General features: G+C 40.9%; 2 protein-coding genes across 2 annotated transcripts; one reads left to right on the plus strand and one right to left on the minus strand.

Annotated features, from left to right (window-relative positions):
* Positions 1-34: 34 nt before the first annotated feature.
* On the plus strand, positions 35-2,981 carry LOC105665661 (cylicin-1). Its single transcript, XM_012307923.3, has 3 exons — positions 35-1,502; positions 1,588-1,719; positions 1,893-2,981. The coding sequence occupies exons 1-3, from the start codon at positions 1,498-1,500 to the stop codon at positions 2,611-2,613; spliced, it is 858 nt and encodes a 285-aa protein (XP_012163313.2). The 5' UTR covers positions 35-1,497; the 3' UTR covers positions 2,614-2,981.
* LOC100644841 (cubilin) lies at positions 2,793-20,872 on the minus strand. Its single transcript, XM_020862831.2, has 52 exons — positions 20,718-20,872; positions 20,485-20,614; positions 20,208-20,393; positions 20,066-20,107; positions 19,842-19,982; positions 19,659-19,762; positions 19,420-19,567; positions 19,096-19,338; positions 18,652-18,964; positions 18,268-18,587; positions 17,820-18,176; positions 17,595-17,748; positions 17,335-17,516; positions 16,584-17,247; positions 15,979-16,201; positions 15,587-15,904; positions 15,341-15,501; positions 14,918-15,250; positions 14,193-14,686; positions 13,721-14,113; positions 13,370-13,643; positions 12,664-12,897; positions 11,567-12,072; positions 11,037-11,250; positions 10,613-10,978; positions 10,342-10,535; positions 10,112-10,263; positions 9,839-10,027; positions 9,566-9,747; positions 9,230-9,442; positions 9,001-9,147; positions 8,865-8,940; positions 8,690-8,798; positions 8,462-8,621; positions 8,150-8,380; positions 7,829-7,902; positions 7,523-7,752; positions 7,057-7,257; positions 6,839-6,974; positions 6,252-6,588; positions 5,987-6,172; positions 5,736-5,892; positions 5,482-5,659; positions 5,134-5,376; positions 4,903-5,065; positions 4,611-4,825; positions 4,458-4,535; positions 4,271-4,335; positions 3,953-4,193; positions 3,709-3,871; positions 3,222-3,472; positions 2,793-3,126 (listed from the first exon to the last, which is right to left on the minus strand). The coding sequence occupies exons 1-52, from the start codon at positions 20,783-20,785 to the stop codon at positions 3,013-3,015; spliced, it is 11,253 nt and encodes a 3,750-aa protein (XP_020718490.2). The 5' UTR covers positions 20,786-20,872; the 3' UTR covers positions 2,793-3,012.
* Between the last annotated feature and the right edge of the window lie 207 nt (positions 20,873-21,079).

Consider the following 21,079-nt stretch of genomic DNA (forward strand, 5'->3'; position numbering starts at 1 on the left):
TTTTGTCGTTGAGTCTGCGTCATATGGAATTATCGCACTCTGATTCTAAGATAAATCGGATAATAAACGAAGTCTTCAGATACATGTTGGCGTTGATAGCTTCGAAAAAAATGGAGCTTTTTCTAAAAAAACAAAAAGCAATCGAATGATAACAGCAATGCAAACGACCTGGTGAATACGACAAAAAACGAAAAAAAGGCCTTTATCTGCTCAAGATATCGCGATGATATTTGCTAGATGTACTCATTGAGAATAGATATCGTATTGCAGAAAGTAAATAGTTCGGTGACTCGTTTGTTACTAAAAACCGATCAACGAAAACTGGCGAGATTTATGGATCCTCGTAAAATGGGTATTTGCGTCTTTTAATAAGCAAAGACGTCTTCAGTTGCTTCGAAAAATGCACGAGAAATCATAAAACAAACGCATTAACACACAGACCTATGGTTTCACGATCTTTCACAATTTCAAAAATAGATATACGTGTTAAAAATAGCCAACACATTCTTCAATTTATATTTAAATTAGCTTTTAGCTCTTCAGTTTCTTGCTCCTAGAGTACTTAATATACATAACGCGGAATTTATTCAACGAAAATCAATTCCCGATTGCCACACCCGAATTCACGTTTAATCTACCAAAGATATCGTACCATCGTAATACGACGCAATCGTGAAATTTGGCTACTCGGGGGAATCACAATTGGATCAATCTCACTTCAGCTTGTTTATATTACCACCTATGGAAGCAGGAGCAAGAAGAATTGCGTGATGAGCCAAAATCTGCCTCTAGAAGCTGCATTCTGGACCTTTAATCCAGTGGCGTCATAACTCGATAAGAGTAACTGGGTCCAAACAAAAGACGTGAATGGTATAAGTCGCGTAATATTGAAAATTACCTGCCATACGAATGCTTGTTTGTCACAATGTAGAGCTTCCTTGAGTGGCCCCTGACGTCAGAGACCGTCAGTACGAAGATTAGATATGAACCGACCTAAATATCTCGTTTCGTGGTGGTGGAGAGACGGTAGCGGTTAAGCGAAATGTCGGAAACAGGACGAGAAAAATGTGGAAAACTCGCGAAAATATCAAGGATAGAAGATTGGTGCGTAGGATGTGAATAGTCGGTTTTGCTATTTCAGGCACAGGCTGTTCTAGGTCAAGAACGCACGATACGTTGAAGCGAGGAAGAGTTACATACTCGAACTTCGAACTTTCCGCGTTACGAATTCAGATCGCAATTATTCGTCCACGTATTGCCGATAGATTTTACACTGATATCGAGACCGATACCGTAAGAGCCATTCACTAACTGCGCGATCATCGAGCCGTGAGGCAAGCGTGTTTATCGAGATATGAATGAAGACACAGTATAAGATATAAGAGGACCGAAGAACAGCAGTCAGTATTGCGCTGAATCTTGATTTCGGTCGTACGCGATCTCCAGACTCGATACGTATCATTAGAGGATCAAGAGTGATTCAATCGCGGAGCAGATATGCGGTGAGGAGAATATTTTAGTTTTCACGCGGTTTGGCCGCGTTAACGTTAGAAAGCGATCATTTTAATTCGTGGAACATTTCTTCAGGATCTGGGTACTATTTACTATTTTGTTGATTGTCACGGTGCTCGTCTCCGATACGTTGGCGAAGAAACCTGGCAAGGAAGTGGAGTCGAAAAAAGGCCATGAAAGGAAAAAGAAGGATGTAGCGTATTCGAAGTGAGTTTGAAAAAGCGCAGTATGATGCATCGGATCGTATGCGTCGTGGCGTCAGTTACGCAATAATCGCTTTGCCCTCGGTAGCTTTTATCTGGTCACGGGTGACGGACGTTGCTTCTGCATCATTTTCTCGTGACTAAGTTCTGCCACGATGCTGATTTTCGTTGTTTTAGGGAAGGAAAATGGAAGGACAGAGAGGGCAAGAACTTACAGTCGAGGAAGAGGAAGAACAGCGCGTCGGAGGAAAAGAACGCGGAGAGCTATTCTGAAAACGTTGTTGAAAATGAGGAATCAGGAAAAGGGCACAAGTCGAAGAACAAGAAACTGAAAGGGAAGGAAAACGCCGACCCTCGAACCAATTCGAAGTATGAGTCTAAGAAGAAAACTAAATACTCTGGTGAGTCTCAAGAAGCGCACCAGAAAGATTCCAAGAGGTTGAAAGATAAGAAATCGAAAGATAAAAAAGTGGAAGAACAAAACAACTTGGAAAATGAAAAGAAGTCAAAGCAGAAAGTGGAAAGTGAAAATCTGGACAAATCCGAGAAGCTAACGAAGGAAGGTAAGAAGAAGAAGGTCCAGAAGAAAGAAAAACAAACGAAGATCGAGGAAGTAGAGGAAGCACCGTTGGAAGTGGAAGAAGAGGAGACTAAAGCGAAGTCGGTGTCGAAAAAAGACAAGAAGAAAGCTGAGAAGAACAAACGCGAGAAGAACAGGAAGAAACGAGAGATACAAAATGACGAAGAACTAGATACGGAAACTCTGCCAGTTGTGGAAGAAGATCCGAAGATAGAGGAAGCGAACGGAAAGACGAAGAGCTGTTCAGTGGCGGAACTTGAAGAAGCGGAGGACAATGATACGAACGAGAATTGCGTGGATGAATGCAACGAAGCGTGACGTTTGATTAGTTAAACCTGAACACATTCGAAAATATCATATTATATTATTCATGATTTATCGATAGGATATTGAGAAGATCGTTGAATTAATTTCGCACGAGTCAACAATGCTCGGCGGTATTGGTTCTAGCCAATACGATATCATAATGAATTATCGACCAATAACAATACGAAACGTTGTACGAAATCTGATTTATTTCATCTCTACCTATATCGCATAAACATTACGTTATTTACAAATAATAGTTGTCGTACAATCGCCTTAATTCGTTTACCTTTTCACAGCGCGCTACCATAAATATACTGCATTGTTAACAAGCGAAATATACATACACTTTGATAAAATAAATATATTTGTAAATCGTTCTCTGATGTTTACACTCAAACGTCTCTTCTCTTAATCCTCTCGGCCATCGAAATTCGCTCTCCAACCTGTTCCAATATTGTTCACCGATGAAATAAATTTCACAATCACCCGATTGCTGCTGGCTACGAACGGTGCCGGATCATCCTGCAAAGACAAATAAAAATTCGATGAAAAGATCATTATCACCTTGCTCTTCAAATAGACTCAGCAATTGTTCTTATATTCTGATATCGAATTACCCCTCCACAGTAAGTAGTGGAAAGAACTTCCTCTCCAGTCGATGTGATATCGTAGATTTTCACAACGTTGTATTCGTAAGAACAGCTCCTCTTCGTGCCGATGTCGAATACTGGGAAAGTCAAGGCGGCTTTCAGGCCATTTGGTACGGTAATGTCCCAGACACACACCGTGTTATTGCGATATTCGTTGGGGTACATAGGTGACGTAAACGATCCGGCGTAATTAAATATACGACCACCGCAGCCACGACCTGTATGTGATTAATTATTGCATACAACAAATAATTATTTTACGGTGCGTGGTTTCCTCACAGAATTATACACCATTTCCCACTGTTTTCACTTGTTTCATTCCTATTTGCCCTTCCCACGCATGATGCTTCCCACCTCCTACAAAATCTTTATCTATTTCCTAATACGCTCACGCAACAATTCTCAAACAACGCACTGATTTTCAGTATTAATATCGAACACACTCTGTTCTCACCTGCGTCCGTAGTGGTATATGTGATGTCGTAGAACTCAAAGCTAGATGACCATTCGGACCGAGAATGTAAACTCAGCTTGTTTCCGGTACTGAAAATAGGACTAGGCAGATCCATGGAGCACAACGACGCTACCAATTTATCAGTCAAATCACCATCGAACACCTAAGTGAACGCAACATGACCAAGTAGAAACAGAATCTTTGTCAGAGGATGTATAAATAGAAACGCGATTAGAACACTTGCTTGTAAGGAGCTCTTGGTGCACTCGTCCGGGTCGTAGAGCGAGAATTGGTTAAAATATAAAGAGATTGTGCGGTTTTTAGGCGCTGTTATCGTGATCCAACAATCAGTGATACCTTCGTGCACGATCCGACCTTGTTCCGCGGTGAAATTCCGATCGCACGTCGACTTGCTATATTCGAGTTTAAAACCTTTGTGACCAGTGCTAGAACCTTTGAACGTCACGTGCAGTTCGGTGCTGTAACTGTATCGACAAGGAAATTTAACTTTTTATGTTCAATTTTTGTACGTTTGGATTCTGTTTGACAACTCGTTACCTACCTGTAGAAATCATGAGGCAAATTGTTGCCACAGTATTTGTACGAAGTGGATGGCGCAAAACCGCCCTATAATTTATTAAACCATAAAAATTTGACAATATTAAATAATAATTTGGAAACAACAGTATACAAATATACATATAAAATTTTAAAACGTTATAGCTATTAAAAAAAATAAGTTTCATTACCGAATCATAAATTTCTGTTAGCATATTTCCATTCCAAATGAAGTTCTCGCCGTAGCCCTCCTCGATGTACTTTCGATTCTGTATGAACATCGTTTCATGACGATACGATAACGATATTTCTGAACTGGGTAAATAATACGTTAAGCAACTTACCCTGCTGTCTATGATTTCAACGTAGTCATCTTCGCACTGGCGAGAGTCAGCCAGATCGAAGTCTAAAAATTGTATCCTTAGTCTTTCGGTGTATATGTCTTCGGAACTTATCGTCCAATGACACCTTGTATTTGATTCGTAATTATTCGGATAATTCGGCGAAGTCAGTGTAAGTCTCGAGTTGTTCGCTATTGGGGCGGCATAGGCACATAACGCTGGAAAAATCGAAAAATCGAAACCATTAAGCATCGAGTATATTCTCATTAATTAGTCGATATTTAATTGATTTTACCATCTAATGTGTCAAACGTGCCATCGACGCCAGCTCCTTCGAGCGTACCATCGCTGACGAATCGTATCCAAAGAGTGTTGGAACCGGATAATATAGGAAGCGGAGGTTGGTTGCCACAGAATTTTCCTAAAAGCTGGCTAAAAGGTCCGGCACCGTCGCGAACCTAAACGACGTAACAAGAAGTTAAAGACATAACAATACAAAAATTAGTAGCGGGTGGGAAAATTGTACCTCAAGAAAATCGCCAGTGCATTCATTGTCGATAGTGTCATTTTTATTGATAGTTTTATTCTTGATATCCATGCTGTTGATAGTAAATTTGATAATTTTTCCCACTGATGTTACCACGTTCCAGTGACAGTCTTCTAGGCTATCGTACGTCGAATCTTTCTGTGTCTTGAACGTCTGACTATGAGGAGTAAGCAAATGAATGACTCCGCCGCAACCTGCTTCCACACTTTTCACAAAAAGTACCTGAGATAACCAAACGATTTGAAAATTAAGCGATTCTAGAAGAAAATGGTATGTAATACGATTAAAGAGACTGGAAATTCTAATTATAAACTACGTAGAAGTTACCTTTGCGGTAAAACCAGAATAGTGGCGGCTGTAATCCGCGTGGAACGAAACCCGCATGGAACTTGAGTTGGACTTTATGACTGGCAAATGTTCCGACAGATCTCCGCACAGTTTAGCTAGTCTATTCTGATCGTTTTCCTCCAGGCCTTCGTAGATTGTCACGACATCGTATAAACAGCTGCAAGATTTATAGTGTTATCGTAAAATACCACTGTCACTATAATTCCTTCGAACTTGAATATCGGATAAGGTACCTGTAGCTGGACTCGAGTACGAAACTTTCGAAACGGAGAACGACATTCTTGTCTGAGGGTGCTTGGATTTTCCAGACACAGTCCGTCCCTCCGAGGTATATGCCATCGCGTGTTAAGAGCTTAATGTCTCCAGGCTCTGTTATCGTTCCGCCACAGTCTTTCGAGATAGAAAGAGAAAAAGACATCATTAAAAGACGAATTCTATTGAAAGTTTCGAATTCTTATTGTTTATGATATGTGGCCATGAGTACCATTGAGATGATATTCGAATAGAAAACCGCTTCGTTGAATGAATCTATCGGTTCTAAAGATGATCTCTGCTTTGTTTGTCGCCTTTATTAAGGGTGGCTTATTCTCTCCGCAATAAACATTCTCCTCCATTACATACGTGTCTTCGTATAAAATCGTCACATTGTCGAGGTTACAGTCCCTGCGACCTATGATTAACGGAAACACCAAATGATGAATTTCAGTCGTATCTGTCACGTTCTCTTAGCAGTATTTATTCCTGCTTACTGTGTTCGATCTGGAATTCCTTGAAACTGATTATTATGCTTTCTTCTGGCGCCACGATAGTATAATTACAGAAGAAATTTGGCGGATAGAAATTCGGATACGATGGCGATGTGATAATCTTCCGGTGAGAGGTGGCTTCGAAAATTCCACCGCAGTTTTCCTGCCAAACGGCGCGAAATCCGTCACCCTGGATCGCCTCGTTCGAACGGAAGATAACTTTCATACGATTGCTGGTCGAATTGAATGTCAACGGCGTGTTTCTACCGCAGACTTTTCCAAGATCCTTCCACATTCCCGTGGAAGATTTATTCTTTACGTCTGTCACCCAGTCGAACATCTACATCAGACAAAATATTCGAAAGATAAAATCTTCGACTATCTCGAGTTTGCAACACGTCATATCCCTACTGGTTTCGTGTCTATCAACTGCTTCATTTCTTACCACGCTGGACAACGATAATAATAAGACCAAACATAACACACTGTCGTTACTTTTCATGCTAACATGGTGCGTCGACGAAGTTCGTCGTCCGGGTGCAACGGAAACCTATTGCACAATTTCATTACCATGCAAATTTCTCACGCACCTGTACGTAATCCTTCTCGCAGTTAGGGCTGCTCTCCAAATTGAAACGATCAACGAATACCAGGCCGACGTGATAGCCGTTGTCCGCTATTATTTCCCAGATGCACTCCGCGTTGTTGGGATATTTCGCTGGGAACCTGTAGATATACGAAGAATATGAATGAATCGCTCAATCAGATATTTCTCTGATTCATTTTGAATTATCGTGCTTTCATTTACTTAGGGGATGATATTTCGCGACTGTTGCCATGAAGTGTGCCTCCACATCCGTCGTTCTCTGGTTCTAGGACAAACTCGAAGTCACTGGGATCCTCTACTGCTGTGTATTCGATCCATAATTGATTAGATATGCTGGTGATGTTATTAGGTTGCACGTTACCGCAGAATTTGCCGATCTCTGGCGAAAGTGGACCACCGTTCCTAAGAAACAAGCACATTGAAGAATTTGGAAGACGTGTAATCTTGAAACTAGAAGTGTCGGAATGGTTTGGAATAACTCCAGTTCTCTTTAACGGACACTTACTATGGTGCATTTTGGAGGATTTTCGGAGACTTTTGTTTGTAAAATATAGGTACGTGGACAAAACTTTGTTTCTCGTACTAATATCTTTGATCCAAATTTCACATTTCAACTAGTTCTAGAGATTTACAGAGGTTTATAGTGAGTTATTTGTTTCCAAAGTACCTGATACTGATGTAATTCTTGTCACAACCACCCAAGTGTAGTCTGTTGAAGTGAAGCTTGATCATTTCTCCATTGTCTGGATAATTTGCGTGCCAAACGCAATTAATAGGATAGGATATATTTTTAGGCGCCTGTATCACGTGCGTCAATCCACTAAGAATGCCACCGCATGGTTGCCATTCGTACTCGAGGGTGAAGCGCATCGGTACACCGAAAGTACTGTTCACTATCTATAAATTTTAAACAGATATACGCTATGTGCAAAATGTATGTAACACCATCGTGTTTCCTTCGTTTGAGACTTACGGTCAACTCGTTCATCAGTTTGGGACTTCTCAAATACACCGGTTCCGAGAAGTTGCCGCAAATCATACCGATACCTTGGAAAACAAAAATATGTTCCACCACTTGTCGAATTTTAATGTATGTGATATAACGTGTATTTAAGTCTCACTTTCGTTCTAATCGTGCAAAAGATACTTTTAACGTTTGAAATTTTTCTACAAACTTTTGGAATAAACCTTTTAAATTCAAGAAAATTAACAACAATTCTTTCGTATTTTCCACGATTTTAAAAAATCGTCCAGCGATAGAAAGACACGATTCGGTTGACAATGACAATCTTACCACTCAAAGAGATGACCCGGTCCCGGAAGCAATTCTTGGTTAAGGTATATCCACGAATTCCGCCAATTAGGCCAATCGCCTTTATCGATAATGTCACTCCAAGATGACTGCTGTTTATTAGACTGTTCGGTGCTGCTATGTTCCAGAGACAGAAATAGGACGACTCGTTGAAGGGTCGATATTTTGGTGGTGACAGACTACCTTTGATTTCTTGTATCACTCCACCGCAGGCTGAAAGTTTGGATAACAATATTGTTCACCGGACGATTGGATCTTTGATCTATCAAAGAAATATTTCTTTCGCGAACGTACGAGGATTCGGTTCGGCATGGTAGCGCAATTTGAAACCACGATAGCCTGGTGACGAATAATAACCGATCATCATGGTATTACTAGAGCTTATTATTATTCGATCTGTTGAATTCGATCGTATTGTCTTGATCCTGGATTTGAAGCGGAAATCGTTATAAAACTGAAAAAAAGATCAGTTAACGGTTGAAATGGTAAAATGGTAAAAATTGTAAGGTTGTTGATAATTACCATTACTGTGTAACCCAGTCGTGACTGAATACCGGGCATGATATCCAAGTCCTGTAATTCAGCAACTACGTGATATCCTACTGGCAATTTAATTCTCCAGTCACAGTATCTGCGAAAGAATAGAAGTAGACAAAGTACAGAAGGTTTAATTTAACAGAAATTTTCAATTGCTTACTTTGAACGCGTTGCGATATTGGGATAACCATTCGGCTTGATCGTGCCCGTCATGTCAGTGATTTCACCTCCACAGACTGCAATAAACATTATTTATTATCGTTTCATTTCCATTTCGATTCTCATTTGGTACTCACTTTCTTGACTAGCGGTAAAGTTAAGATTGAAACCCCGGTAGGATACGTATTCGATATCATCGCTCATGAACGTCACTACCGCTTCGTTGGATGCCGTTTCGACGGCTTCGGGTTTCACGAAACCGCAATACTTGCCAATTTCTACATCTGATAAAAAGTAAAAAAAGGGGAAGATCATAGAAAGCGTTCATCCGCGTTGGGTCTAACCTGTAAGTCTGTTTCTACTTACTCGTTTTATTCGCCAGCATCACTTCCTGGATCTGCACGTAATCCTTGCAAGTATGGCGGTTAGGTAAGTTTATGTCTAAGAACGTGAATTTCAATGTGTGATCTGCTGGAGCAATTATTCGCCAAGTGCAATTATGATTTTTGGCGTAACCCAACGGATAATTCGGTGATGAGATGAAGCCACTGAGACCTCTGATGATCCCACCGCATAAATCTACAAGAAAAGCAGCAGACTTTAGACAATTATTTCAAAGGTTTGAATTTGTATGTATAACTCTGATTCACGAATGCAAAATATTTAGAACGAATTAAATTGCGATATTACATATCATCTAACCTTTGATAGAGAGCACAGCTTTGAAACCATTCTTGGGCTCGGGGACGTCCGTGTAAAAGTGAACGTACATCATATTTTCGGTACTGACCATGCTGCTGGGAGCTGTGTCTTTACAGTATCTTCCTAACAGTCTGGAGTTACTCGTTCCACCATCCCTGATTTCAACGTACTCCTTCTCACAGCTGAAAACCGTTTCCTCTCTTACTGTTCACGGAACTTGCGTGATTTAATATAGTAAGTTAGCTGCTCACTGTTGGTACATCCAAGACTCACTTTAGGGAGGAACTTAAATCGAATCTTTCGATGAAATGGACGAATATCCTTTCTCTGCCAGGTGCTATTGCCGTCCACGTGCACTCGGAATATGTTGGAGGGATGTTCGGGTAATTTGGGGTGGCGATTTCCCACTCCTTCTGCTTGCTCGTCAGGTAGAATTCACCTCCGCAATTCATGCTCACTTCGCTGAATAATTCATCAAATTTCTTCAGAAAATTTGACTTGACAGATATGGAACGTATTAATGGATAAAAAAATAGCCGTGATCACCTGTAGGTTAATTTAAAGTAGATATTGGGCTGAATACCGTGCGCCTTCACGTATAGGCGATTTCCGGTGGTTTGGAGAGGGGTTGGTGTCACGAAACCGCAGTATTTTCCAGCTCCAAGTAAAGGTGACGCAATCTCTCCACCATTTTTCAACTATAAAAACAGTTAATCACGTATTTCAAGGAATTAAAAGATTATCATTGACACATTTAATATTGAATGGAAATTTACCATAAGAAAATTATTACTGCACGTCGAACTGGGATTTTGTATGGACATCTCAACGATAGTCACTTCTATCGTTCGCCCAGGCCTCACTGTGACCACCCACTCGCACGAAATATCCCAACTATGCGACTGCAACCTCGATGTAACATTATTGATCTCGATCACTCCGTTTGGTCCAGATAGCTTACCACCGCAAGCTGAGTTACATCGACAATGAACACCCTATATCGTGAATAATGTCCTCGAATGCAAGAGTACTTGAAAATATTTTTACCTTGGTAGACGTATGCGCTGAAGCCTGTTTCGTTCAAGTAGCTATCTGATTCGAACTTCACCGTCATCACGTTATCCGTCTCTATTATCATCGACGTAGAATTCGATAGGCATAATTTGTGCAATAGATTCGCGTTACTCTCGTCTGTTAGGGCATTGCCGTTGTAAACCGTGATAAAATCTGCCACGCAATCGTTGCTTTCTTCCAGATCCATGTATAATATTCTAAAGACCAAGTGAGTTCCAGGTGGAGAAGTGAAAATCCATACGCAACGAAGATTATCGGCATAGCCGTGCGGCCAGCCGGGCGACGTGATATCGTATCTACTGCTGTTCTGTAGAGCCACTTCCATACTGCACTCTGACACTGTGGCAAGATACAATGTTACGTTTTAATCAACGACATTAACGATGTTCGAACTTACGTTTAACAGCTTCATTTTCCGTATTGCCATCATCGGTGTTTCTTGGTATTTGAAGCCAATTAAGGGAGAACCAGCCACCATGTCGAAATACAAGGTTGACATCGATCGAAAATTCTATATTGACTACATTACCAGTGGACGTGACGGACTGAGCTTGATCAAAATTGTGAATTTCCAACAAAACTGGCGCATTGTAATCGTAACCATCGTACACCTGTTCAAAACACGTAGTCGTTGTTATGGATTTAAAATTATACGTGTTAGTTATGATGTGTTCTTCAAATTGTTGAGGCCAAGGGTTGTTGCGCCATAGCTAGTGACTTGAAATCTTGTAGCTATGGCATTCCTTTAAAAAGGAGAAACATTGTTCTTAGAAGAACTAGCGACGGATTGAGGATGACAAGGGTGGTTCCTGATAAAAGGATAGTGAGGAACAGTACTTCTGGAATCGTATACGTGTTTGAACGATGCCGAGCAACACTTTTTCGTCTGCTATCAAATACTTGAAATATATATGTTCTTATATGTACCTTGAGAGAGTTGACGCCAGTATCGAAATTGTTAATGTATATATCCGTGATATCGATTCGAATCATCGACCCAAATTCGACTGTGATTCTCCACATGGTGTAACTCTGTTTATAAGGAATCGGATAAAGCGGAGAAGTGATTGTTCCTACTGGTCCACTTAGTTCGTCTCCACCTATCACTTGGAAATGAGCTCTGAACCCCTTCCCTGCGCCCTCGTCGTCGCTCTTGAACTTGATCCATAATTTTTTCGACGTTTGGACTGGTTCTGCGTTGGTTCCGCAGAAAGTATTGATCAGCTTCCCGATCCCACTGTCCTCGCGTATCTCCAAATAATCCATGTTACAATCGTCGCTTTGCTGCAGATCGAAGTCGATGAAATTCAGGCGAAGTCTATTTCCGGGCGAGTTGTCCAGGATCCAGATGCACTCGGCGTTTAAGGGGTAACTGTCGGGGTAGTTCGGCGATGCGATCTCTCCTTTATACGTCTTGTACGTTCCGCCGCATGCTGCAGTTCGATCAATAAGATTTAACGTTCGATAGAGTTAGATAAAGGAAACTCATATTTATTGATTTGACGAAATTGATCGATCTGTTTAGCATCGAAGCTCACGAAAGTATTCGAGCATTCGTGGACACATTTAACGAATATATTATATGCGTCATACAAAATATTTTGACATTTCATAAGCATCTATATTGGAAAAGCTTGAAACAAATCTGAAAATGAATTATAAACGACCAATTATATATTATATTAAGTCGCAAAATTCAGTGAAACTATCTGTTACACTTAATATTAACATGACTATTCATGTTGCGTACTAACTTCTTTTTCACTAAATGTATTTTTTTTTTATTTGTAGTAAATATCTTGTAACTTATATGCATTTGTAACATATGCATTTCCAGATTGGTATCAAATGTATAATCGTATCTCGTCACAGTGCATACAAAACCGCACAAAAATTCGCAGATTAGTTACTACGAATGCAGTATACATTAAATATTCAATGTGTCGCGTAATAAATCGTTTTCAGTATCGAAAGTTTGCCAAGAAGATGTCAGAAACGATAAAAAAAGCGGTCGCATCAATTACCTGAATCTAATACGGAATAGGTGAAGGAAAAGCGTGCTAACAATTCGTAGCTTGAGGTCACATGCACGGTAAGTGCATTGCCGTTACTGGTTATCGGCAAGGGTACAGTGTTGGTACCAGCATCCCAATGGCCTCGAGATGGCCCATCCAAACCTTCACCTTCGAACACCTCTAGATGAGTCCAGTCTGCCACGTCTAGATCCAAATACGTGAATGTCACGGTGACATGATCGGCTGTTTTAAAAAATTGAAAAAAGAATTAATAATTGGAATACTTATTACGTGAAAGTCACAGGGGAACAAATCTGATAATTCGTTTTTTTATAAAAACTTTATAACTTTATAATTGCTAAAGTAGCCTTTTAATATTTTGTAACAGAAAATGGAAAGAATCGGTTAGAACCAAAAATAGCTGATAGACTGACAAAATTTCGTAAAAACCTATCGCGAATCAATATTTTAATATCTTGCAATAAATTATGGAAAGATCATAAAAACTAAATGATAAGAAAATTTTGGTAACACAGGATTAATTGATAACGTACTGAATTTAAAAATTGTTCCCTTGTAAAAAAAAAAAAAAAATGGGAAACGTGACTTATCATCTTCTTTCTCTGCACGTTTCGTTAAAAATCTAAACAGATTATCTAAGAAAAAAGAAAGACTGCTTATGATGGGACGACTATCTAATATGACGAAACTTTACCTTGATCCTCAGCAACCAATATCCATGTACAGCTTCCATCGGAGAGAGCGTCGGTGGTGTAAGTTGAGTATGGAACGACGTACCCTTGATCACGTACAATGATACGTGCACCACAGTTTTTACGATATTGCGCTTGGAATCCTTTCGCTCCTAATATTCTGTCTGTTCTCATAACAACTAACATCTCATTGCTGGTTGATTCGTAAGAGGGTGGCAGTTCGTTTCCGCAGTGGGTGCCTAATAACGGCGACTCCGTTGTCGGTCCATCGTATATCTGTTGCAAAAGTCACAATTTTCTACAACTTGTCCCATTTACATCTACCAACTCCAAACAAATATTTAATGTATAACCTGAACATAATCGTCGGTGCAATTCCTACTGTCCTCGATATCAAAGTCCAAGAAGGTGATATTAACGATGTAATTTTGATCAACTTGTATCAACCATTTGCAATTTTGACTAGGCGGATAGTTTTTCGGGTAATTCTTGGAAAATATGATTCCTGTATCGGTGGTAAATCTGCCACCACAGGTGATGGGAACGCTTTTGTAACTGGCGTTAAATCCACGGGTCGCATACGAGACGTCGGAATGGAATTTGATGAACATCTGATTCCCGAAGCTGGTGTACACTACAGGTTTAGGCGAGTAGCAGATTTCGACTAATTTCGGTGCGCTCTCATCCTTGCCGCTGAAAATTTGAACCTTGTCGAAGTAGCAGTCCATCTGCTTCTCGGTGTTTATCTAGAAGAATAAGATTAAATACGCGAGAGATTTTTATTCGTCGTTGGCTGTCGGAGAACGTTCATCTCAAGATACCAACATCGTGGAGAGTGAGTTCGATGCTGTGCGAGAAATCGACCTCGATCAACCATTCACAGTCGACGTTCGACGGATAAGCGGACGGATATCCGGGTGACGTGAACGAGTCGAAGGGCCTTGTCAAATGTCCACCGCAACCATCGACAACCCATTCCAGTCGGAATCCGTTGGAATTGAGGAAACCGTCGGTGACGAATTTCAGGTGTACTTGGTGGTCCGACGAATGAATTTTGGGTGGAAGGACGTTGGAATCACAGAATTTCCCGAGCTGCGTATGAGGACCACCGTCGTAACCTTCGTACACCTCCAGATAGTCATAGTCGCACGAGTTGGTATAGCTCGTCCCTTCGAGGTCAAAATGAGAGAAGGTGATGTTGATCTTGTTACCTATGGGGGCGTCAATCGTCCAGCTGCAGTTCGCATTCTTCTCGTACGTGTACGGGAAATTGGGAGATTCTATCACGCCGTAGAAGCCGTGTAATGTGTTTTGGCATACTGTAAAAGGAATGCGTTTTGTTACATATAGATACATTCAATAATTACATAATGAATAATTAAGGTCCATTAGTTTACCACTAAACCTATACAAGTAAAGAATTGGCAACGTGTAGGAAGAAACAATTTGACATACAATACACGTACATCAACAGCACCGATGCAGATGGATCAATGCCAGATTCGTTTAAGGGGCAAATTTTTACGCAATCGCCGAGGAAAGCGACTCACCTGTTTCATATTTCAGATGGAAACCGCGACCAGAATTTGTAAAGTCGGAGCGGAATTCTATGTTTAGCATGTTACTCTTCGACATAATGATTTTTGGATAAGGATATTGGCAGTATCTCTGGCCGTTTCGACGATTGCTCCCCTCGTATATCTCGATATAGTCGTATCTACACTTCGTGTGCTCCTCCAGTTGCAGATCGACTACTAGCAACCGTATCAAACTGCCCGCCGCCACCGCGATCGTCCATTTACATTCCGCCCGGTGCATGTACGGTTCCGGATAATTCGGAGATATGATGTCGCCGGTGACGCCGTTCATAGTTCCACCACAGCCTGAAACATCGAAAAAAACGATCTCCGATCTCAGAAATATTCTTTAATCGGTCGTTAAAATTTGTATCTTTCGAAGAATTCATCTTGTACCTATGGTCGTGCTGTCCCATTCTATACGGAATCCGCTGAACGATATCGTTTGGTCAGACACGAATTTCAGGTACAATTGACTGGTCTGACTAATTATTTCCGTGGGGACATCGGTTTTACAAAATTTTCCGATCAATGGAGAAGTTGCATAGCCACCGTTCCTAAGTTAAGAAAATCGTTTGTTGCATTAATTTCTTTTCGGGGCATTTGAGTATATATTAGAACATTCAAAGTTCTAAAGTCTACCTGATTTCTAGATAATCGAAATCGCAATTTGGATGATTTTCCAAATGGAAGTTCGTCACATTGAGAATCACCTTTTGCTTGCTTGGAGCTTCGATCACCCATGTGCATTCCCTTCTGTTTGGATAATTTTTCGGATAATTTGGCGATTGAATAACGCCCGTTACCTTAACGAAATGACCACCACAACTTTTCCTGGCGTCGAGGAAGAGATACGTGGCAGTAAATCCTTCGCGGGTTATCGTCGAATCGGAACGGAAAATCAAAGTCAATTCGTTGCTTTGCGTCATTATTATCGGCGGTTTGGTATCGCCACAAAAGCTATGAAATTGAAGAACAACATTGTTATTGACAATTCCAAATCGTCCGATTGTCATATGAAAATTCAAACATACGTTCCTATCTCCTCTTTATTGGTCATGTAATTTTCGTATGCCTTGACATAGTCGTGTTGACAACGAATTTGTCTTTCCAAATCGAATGTCAACCAGGTGAGTTGCACGATATAACCTAGCGGGGCCTGTATCGTCCATATGCATGTTTCGCCGTTGCGGTAGTGACCGAACTCGGTGGTCGTCTGAATCGTTCCGCTGGTTTCTGTGTATAATCCTCCACAATCTTTGGAATAAATCATGTGTTAGGAATTCATCGGATAACTCACAATCCAGAAACAATTTAAGAAAGAAGCTATTCGTTTATTTTGGAAAATATCCAATTCGTTAAATCGTTAAACGCAAAGAAGTACTACCATTAAATTACGGATTTTCATGCATTTTCCGAAAATTTGAGGGTGCAAAAAATGCACTTAATATGCGAGAGTATGTAAAATATTCAAAGTATATCCAGTTATAGTGTTTAGTTATATAATTTAGATTCATTCGTTGAATGATTTTCATAAAAGTATAAATTTGCACAAAGATCTGCAGTTTCGTTATCATCTGCACAAAATTCTTAGAATTCCTCGGTATTCTTATATTTGCTCCTGCAATATTCCACTTACTGTTTGTAATCGTCGTGTAATTTGCCCGGAAATGGATTTGACTATGGACCCAAGACTTAGACTGATACTTGAGCAACATAACATTTTGTGTGGAATAGTAGTTTAAACCGTCGGAGGATGCGACAGCGTTACAAAGATGAGCGAGACGCGGAGCGTTCTCGTTGGGGCCGTCATACACATCGAGAAAACTTGTCAAACAAGAGGGTATCCTGTTTTCTCCGAGCATCGCGTCGTCTTCAAATGGCCAGCTGTATGTATCCTGCCAGTTATATCTCTCTGGCCAGCTGAAAGGGGAAAGTCCCCAGTGATTCCAATGATGAAATCTAATCGGCCTCAGGCTTCTATATGGAATCCTCGGCTGAGTACTAATATTCATCTCGAGTATATTTAATACGATTCTTTTGTTAGGCGGTTGCTTGATCTCGTAGACACAGTCAACGGTATTAATCCCGTCTGCAGTCGTGAATGATTCGATAATTGCTGAATCGTCGGTGAATAGCTTGCCACATACTGTGTTATAGGAGAGAGTGAAGCTGCCATCTGAATACATTTTTGATGTGAAGATGATTAGCAACACGTTCGTGCTCGACTTTATCGTGGGCGGAGTCATAGTACCACAGTATCGTTGGAGCAATGGAGATTCGCTGGTATCTCCATCGTAAATCTGATAAAAAAATGAATAATGTTAAAATATTTCTATCTTATAAAATTCATTTTAGAGTTCGAAAGTGAAGATCAGGAGAGAAAATACCTCGAGCTTTTGCATTCGACATTCGGTATCCGAGAGCTCTAACTTAGGCCAAGTAATTTCTATCCGTTTACCAACAGCCGTCTGGATTTTCCATTCGCATTCTATATCTCGAGTATTTGTGATCGTAGGACTACTAACGGTACCGGTAGGAGTGGTATATACGTCATTACAACCAGGAACGCCTGAAAAAATGGCGATTTACAATTTTGGATGACTTGAAGGAAGTAGAAGTTCGAATTTATTCTTGAAATTTCAATTACCTTCGATGGCAGAATAGTGGATTTGGAAGCCAGCATCTTGTCCAGCACTGTCAGAGTGGAAATAAATTACAGCTTTGGAAGCTGGCACAACAAGAGGCGGCGGATGAGTGTGATTACAATAAATCCCCAGTCGTTCGTTATGTATAGTGCTGATCTGTGAACAATCGACAGAAATACGAATATATTTATACGAACGTGGAGAGTGACTCGACAAATCACATTTACCTCGAGGAAATCGGCCTCGCAGGATGGATGCTCTTCGAGCATCAATTGCCCGAAATGAATCTGTATTCTCTTTGAGGATTTAACGGTAATCGTCCAGTAACAGTCTCTGTTCGGCGGATACCTTCCCGGCGATCCGGGAGAACTGATCGTACCGTAATCATTCGTCAAAGTGCCTCCGCAAACGGGCTCGATACTATTCCATTCAAACGCGAATCCGTCGTGAGATATGCTGTTATCCGAATGGAACCAAAAGTATAGAGAGTTGTGAGAGGACACGATATTTCCATTCTTGAGGGGGAAAGTGTTGCCGCAAAATCTGCCAATCATCTGACTACCGGCGTTCCTGCCGTCGTGTATCTAAAACGCGTCATCCAATTAACGGCTTGATCGACGATACGGGTAGAATATGACGAAAATAAATGGAAATATAGATCGATCGACGCGATACCTGTAAAAAGTCGTATTTACAGTCGGTCGAATGTTCTAGGTTGAAACGGGTGAATGTGACGTTCAACACGAGCGAACTGTTGGTGACTAGAACCCAGGCACAGCTCAGTCCGTGCTGATAAACATTTCCACCGATCGGGAACTCGAGATGTCCCAAGGGATTACGCGACACACCGCCGCAGGTCTGCCGTGGCGTTTCGCATCTGTTGCCAGTATATGTCGACGGACAATCGCAGGTTTGCACGCCGTTAGAAATCACGCAGACACCGCTATTTTTACAGGGATTCGGTACACATGGATCTCTGACGTCACACGTGCTCCCTGATATAATTCGAAATATTATTAATCGCTGGCTAAATGGCAATTAGGAATAATATATTCTTACCAGTGTATCCAGCATTACAGATGCAAGTATAGGTGGTGCCATGGATAGTGCACTTTCCATGCACACAAGGATTACTAGCGCAAGGTGAATGAGCAGATATCTCGGTCGATTGACAACCATTCGGGCCGAGTCCATCGCCCACCATACCGGCTGGACAACGACAGATCACGTAGGCGCTCGTGAGAGCTGGATTCTCGATGCATGTGGCTAACGGATGACAGCCGCCGTTGTTGATGGCGCAGCTACCAACGTAGACACAAGTGACACCGTCACCGCTGTACCCTCTGGGACAGGGACCGCACATTCTTGAACCCTGTTTAACATTCTAGCTCGTTCAAAAATTTCTTCAATTTATCCCGCTATACATTGATATATACGATATCTCAATATGTATTTTATTTGACAAATACTATTACTGGAACTGGCATGAATTTTCTAAATTACCATGGTATTGATGCATTGAACTCTGGGAGCTGTACTGCAACCTCCGTTGTCGATCATACATTCGTCGATATCAGTACAGTAATAACCATTCCCTGAGTATCCTTGAGGACAAGAATCACAGAAGAACGTTCCAGGAGCATTTCGACAAGCAACCCAAGGATTCACAGAACACGGTCTATGGTTTTCGGAGCATTCGTCCACGTCTTTGATACAAGCTGGATTAGTACCCTCGGATTGCCAACCCTGAAAGAATACAAAATTTTGATTGCATACCAGAAATGATGAAATCATGATAGATGAAATTAGATGTTTCGTGGTATATACTTGGTCGCAAATACAGGTGTAACCAAGTGGAGAACCTTCTTTGCTAACGCAAACACCGTGACCACATAGTTCGTTGGAGTTCTCCGGTTTGCAAATGGAAGACTTCTTCGTGCAGTGGAGACCGTACCATCCTGCTGTGCAATCGCAACTGAAGAATAAGTAAAATAAAGTTAGTAAACGTAGAATATCGTAAAACACTGGTATAACAGTTTCTCATGAGAAACAAACTGTTTAAGAACCTGTATGATCCTGGAAGATTGTGGCAGGTGGCTCCATTTTGACATCCAAGATCTGTTCCTAATAGTCGGACGCACTCATTTACATCCACGACGCAATTTGGACCCTATGGCGTGCACGCAAATAAATATTTATATAGAAAACTTAGAAAAATTAGTTAACTCCGTTAATATTTTACTATTTACCTCCCAATTTGATGGACAATGACACTGGTATCCTTCGTAAAGATCCTGACACGTACCACCATTCAGACAAGGATTGCTACTACATTCGTTTGTCTTCAGCTTCGATTCTATCGATTTTACTTTTTCTTCTATTCGCTTTACCTAGACATATTTCAACAGTTATTTGAATATTCTCTGCTAAATATACGTCATGCAAAATATTTAGTCGAAATTTTTGTACATACTCGAGCCATCATATGAATTCTTAAGTTCATTCCAGGTGTAGACTGCAAGTGATCAATTGAACGAAGTGTTAATTATTGAACATCGGTTAAGTTCAACGAAATGATTCGTCGTAAAGAGAACCTTATTTCAGGAGATACTTACTCGATTTGCTGATTGAGCTCCCGGCTGCAACGTGCTATTTCCTTCTCCAAATCCTCTCATCATGGCTATTCTTTTCTCCAAACCCTCGGGACCCTCCACAACCTGTATCAATCGTTGTAAATTCGATTCCACTTCGCTCAGGTATCCCATTCTCCATCTTTCGATTAAACGAGTCGCGCTTACCGCCTAAAAAAAAAAAAACGAGACGAATTACGTCATTAACGAGAAAATCATCCGTACCACTGTTCAGTTCTTGAGGAAAATAGTGTCTCCATACAGCGTTCGCGACTTCAAGCAAATTAATTTCGTTCACGTTTAAGTGGCCATCTCCCAAGATCTTTAGGGTGATGTTCTTGTCCTTCGCAGAGGAAATGAACAGATTTCCGTCCCGAGACTCCAACACAGGCCTGGAAAGCGTTAAAAATTACGTTTTATGCAATGTGGTACGAGCAGAAAGTTTTTTTTCTTTCGGATGAAGATCGGATCTGGCGGAAATTGTGTTCTCCAGACCTTTCGTCCATCCATGCCGCGCAGAATCCCAACCAAGTCAACAGCAGCCATTGCGATCTCGTAGCCATGTCGCTACGATGGTTTGAAGCATACGCGATCGAATTTTTATTATAGCATCTCTTGCCGGATGCTACACGTGATCTTTCTCGTTTTGAAGTTCGTCGAAGACTGCATCGAATGGTTAAAAACGATGCATATCGTGGATCGGATGTGGGCGTATTTCAGTACACTTATCGAAATCCACCCACTATCGGTTACATGTTCATTATTCGATTCGTTTCTTTTTTTTTATAATATATTTCGTTTTACTAAAAATGTTCGTTTAAAACCGCAGGTTTAAGAATTTTATTTGCCTAATTTAA

Source organism: Bombus terrestris, chromosome 4 (genome assembly GCF_910591885.1).
Source record: "Bombus terrestris chromosome 4, iyBomTerr1.2, whole genome shotgun sequence".
Classification (NCBI taxonomy): domain Eukaryota; kingdom Metazoa; phylum Arthropoda; class Insecta; order Hymenoptera; family Apidae; genus Bombus; species Bombus terrestris.

What these genes read in the sequence shown, in the direction of transcription:
- LOC100644841 (XM_020862831.2), bottom strand. Translation starts at nt 20,785, where the DNA reads ATGGCTACGAGATCGCAATGGCTGCTGTTGACTTGGTTGGGATTCTGC. An exon ending in GCACCGACGATTATGTTCAG is followed by an intron (nt 13,644 to 13,720) that starts GTTATACATTAA and finishes CTTTTGCAACAG; the next exon opens with ATATACGATGGACCGACAAC. An exon ending in CCATGCCGAACCGAATCCTC is followed by an intron (nt 8,381 to 8,461) that starts GTACGTTCGCGA and finishes CCAAACTTTCAG; the next exon opens with CCTGCGGTGGAGTGATACAA.
- LOC105665661 (XM_012307923.3), top strand. An exon ending in AAGGATGTAGCGTATTCGAA is followed by an intron (nt 1,720 to 1,892) that starts GTGAGTTTGAAA and finishes TCGTTGTTTTAG; the next exon opens with GGAAGGAAAATGGAAGGACA.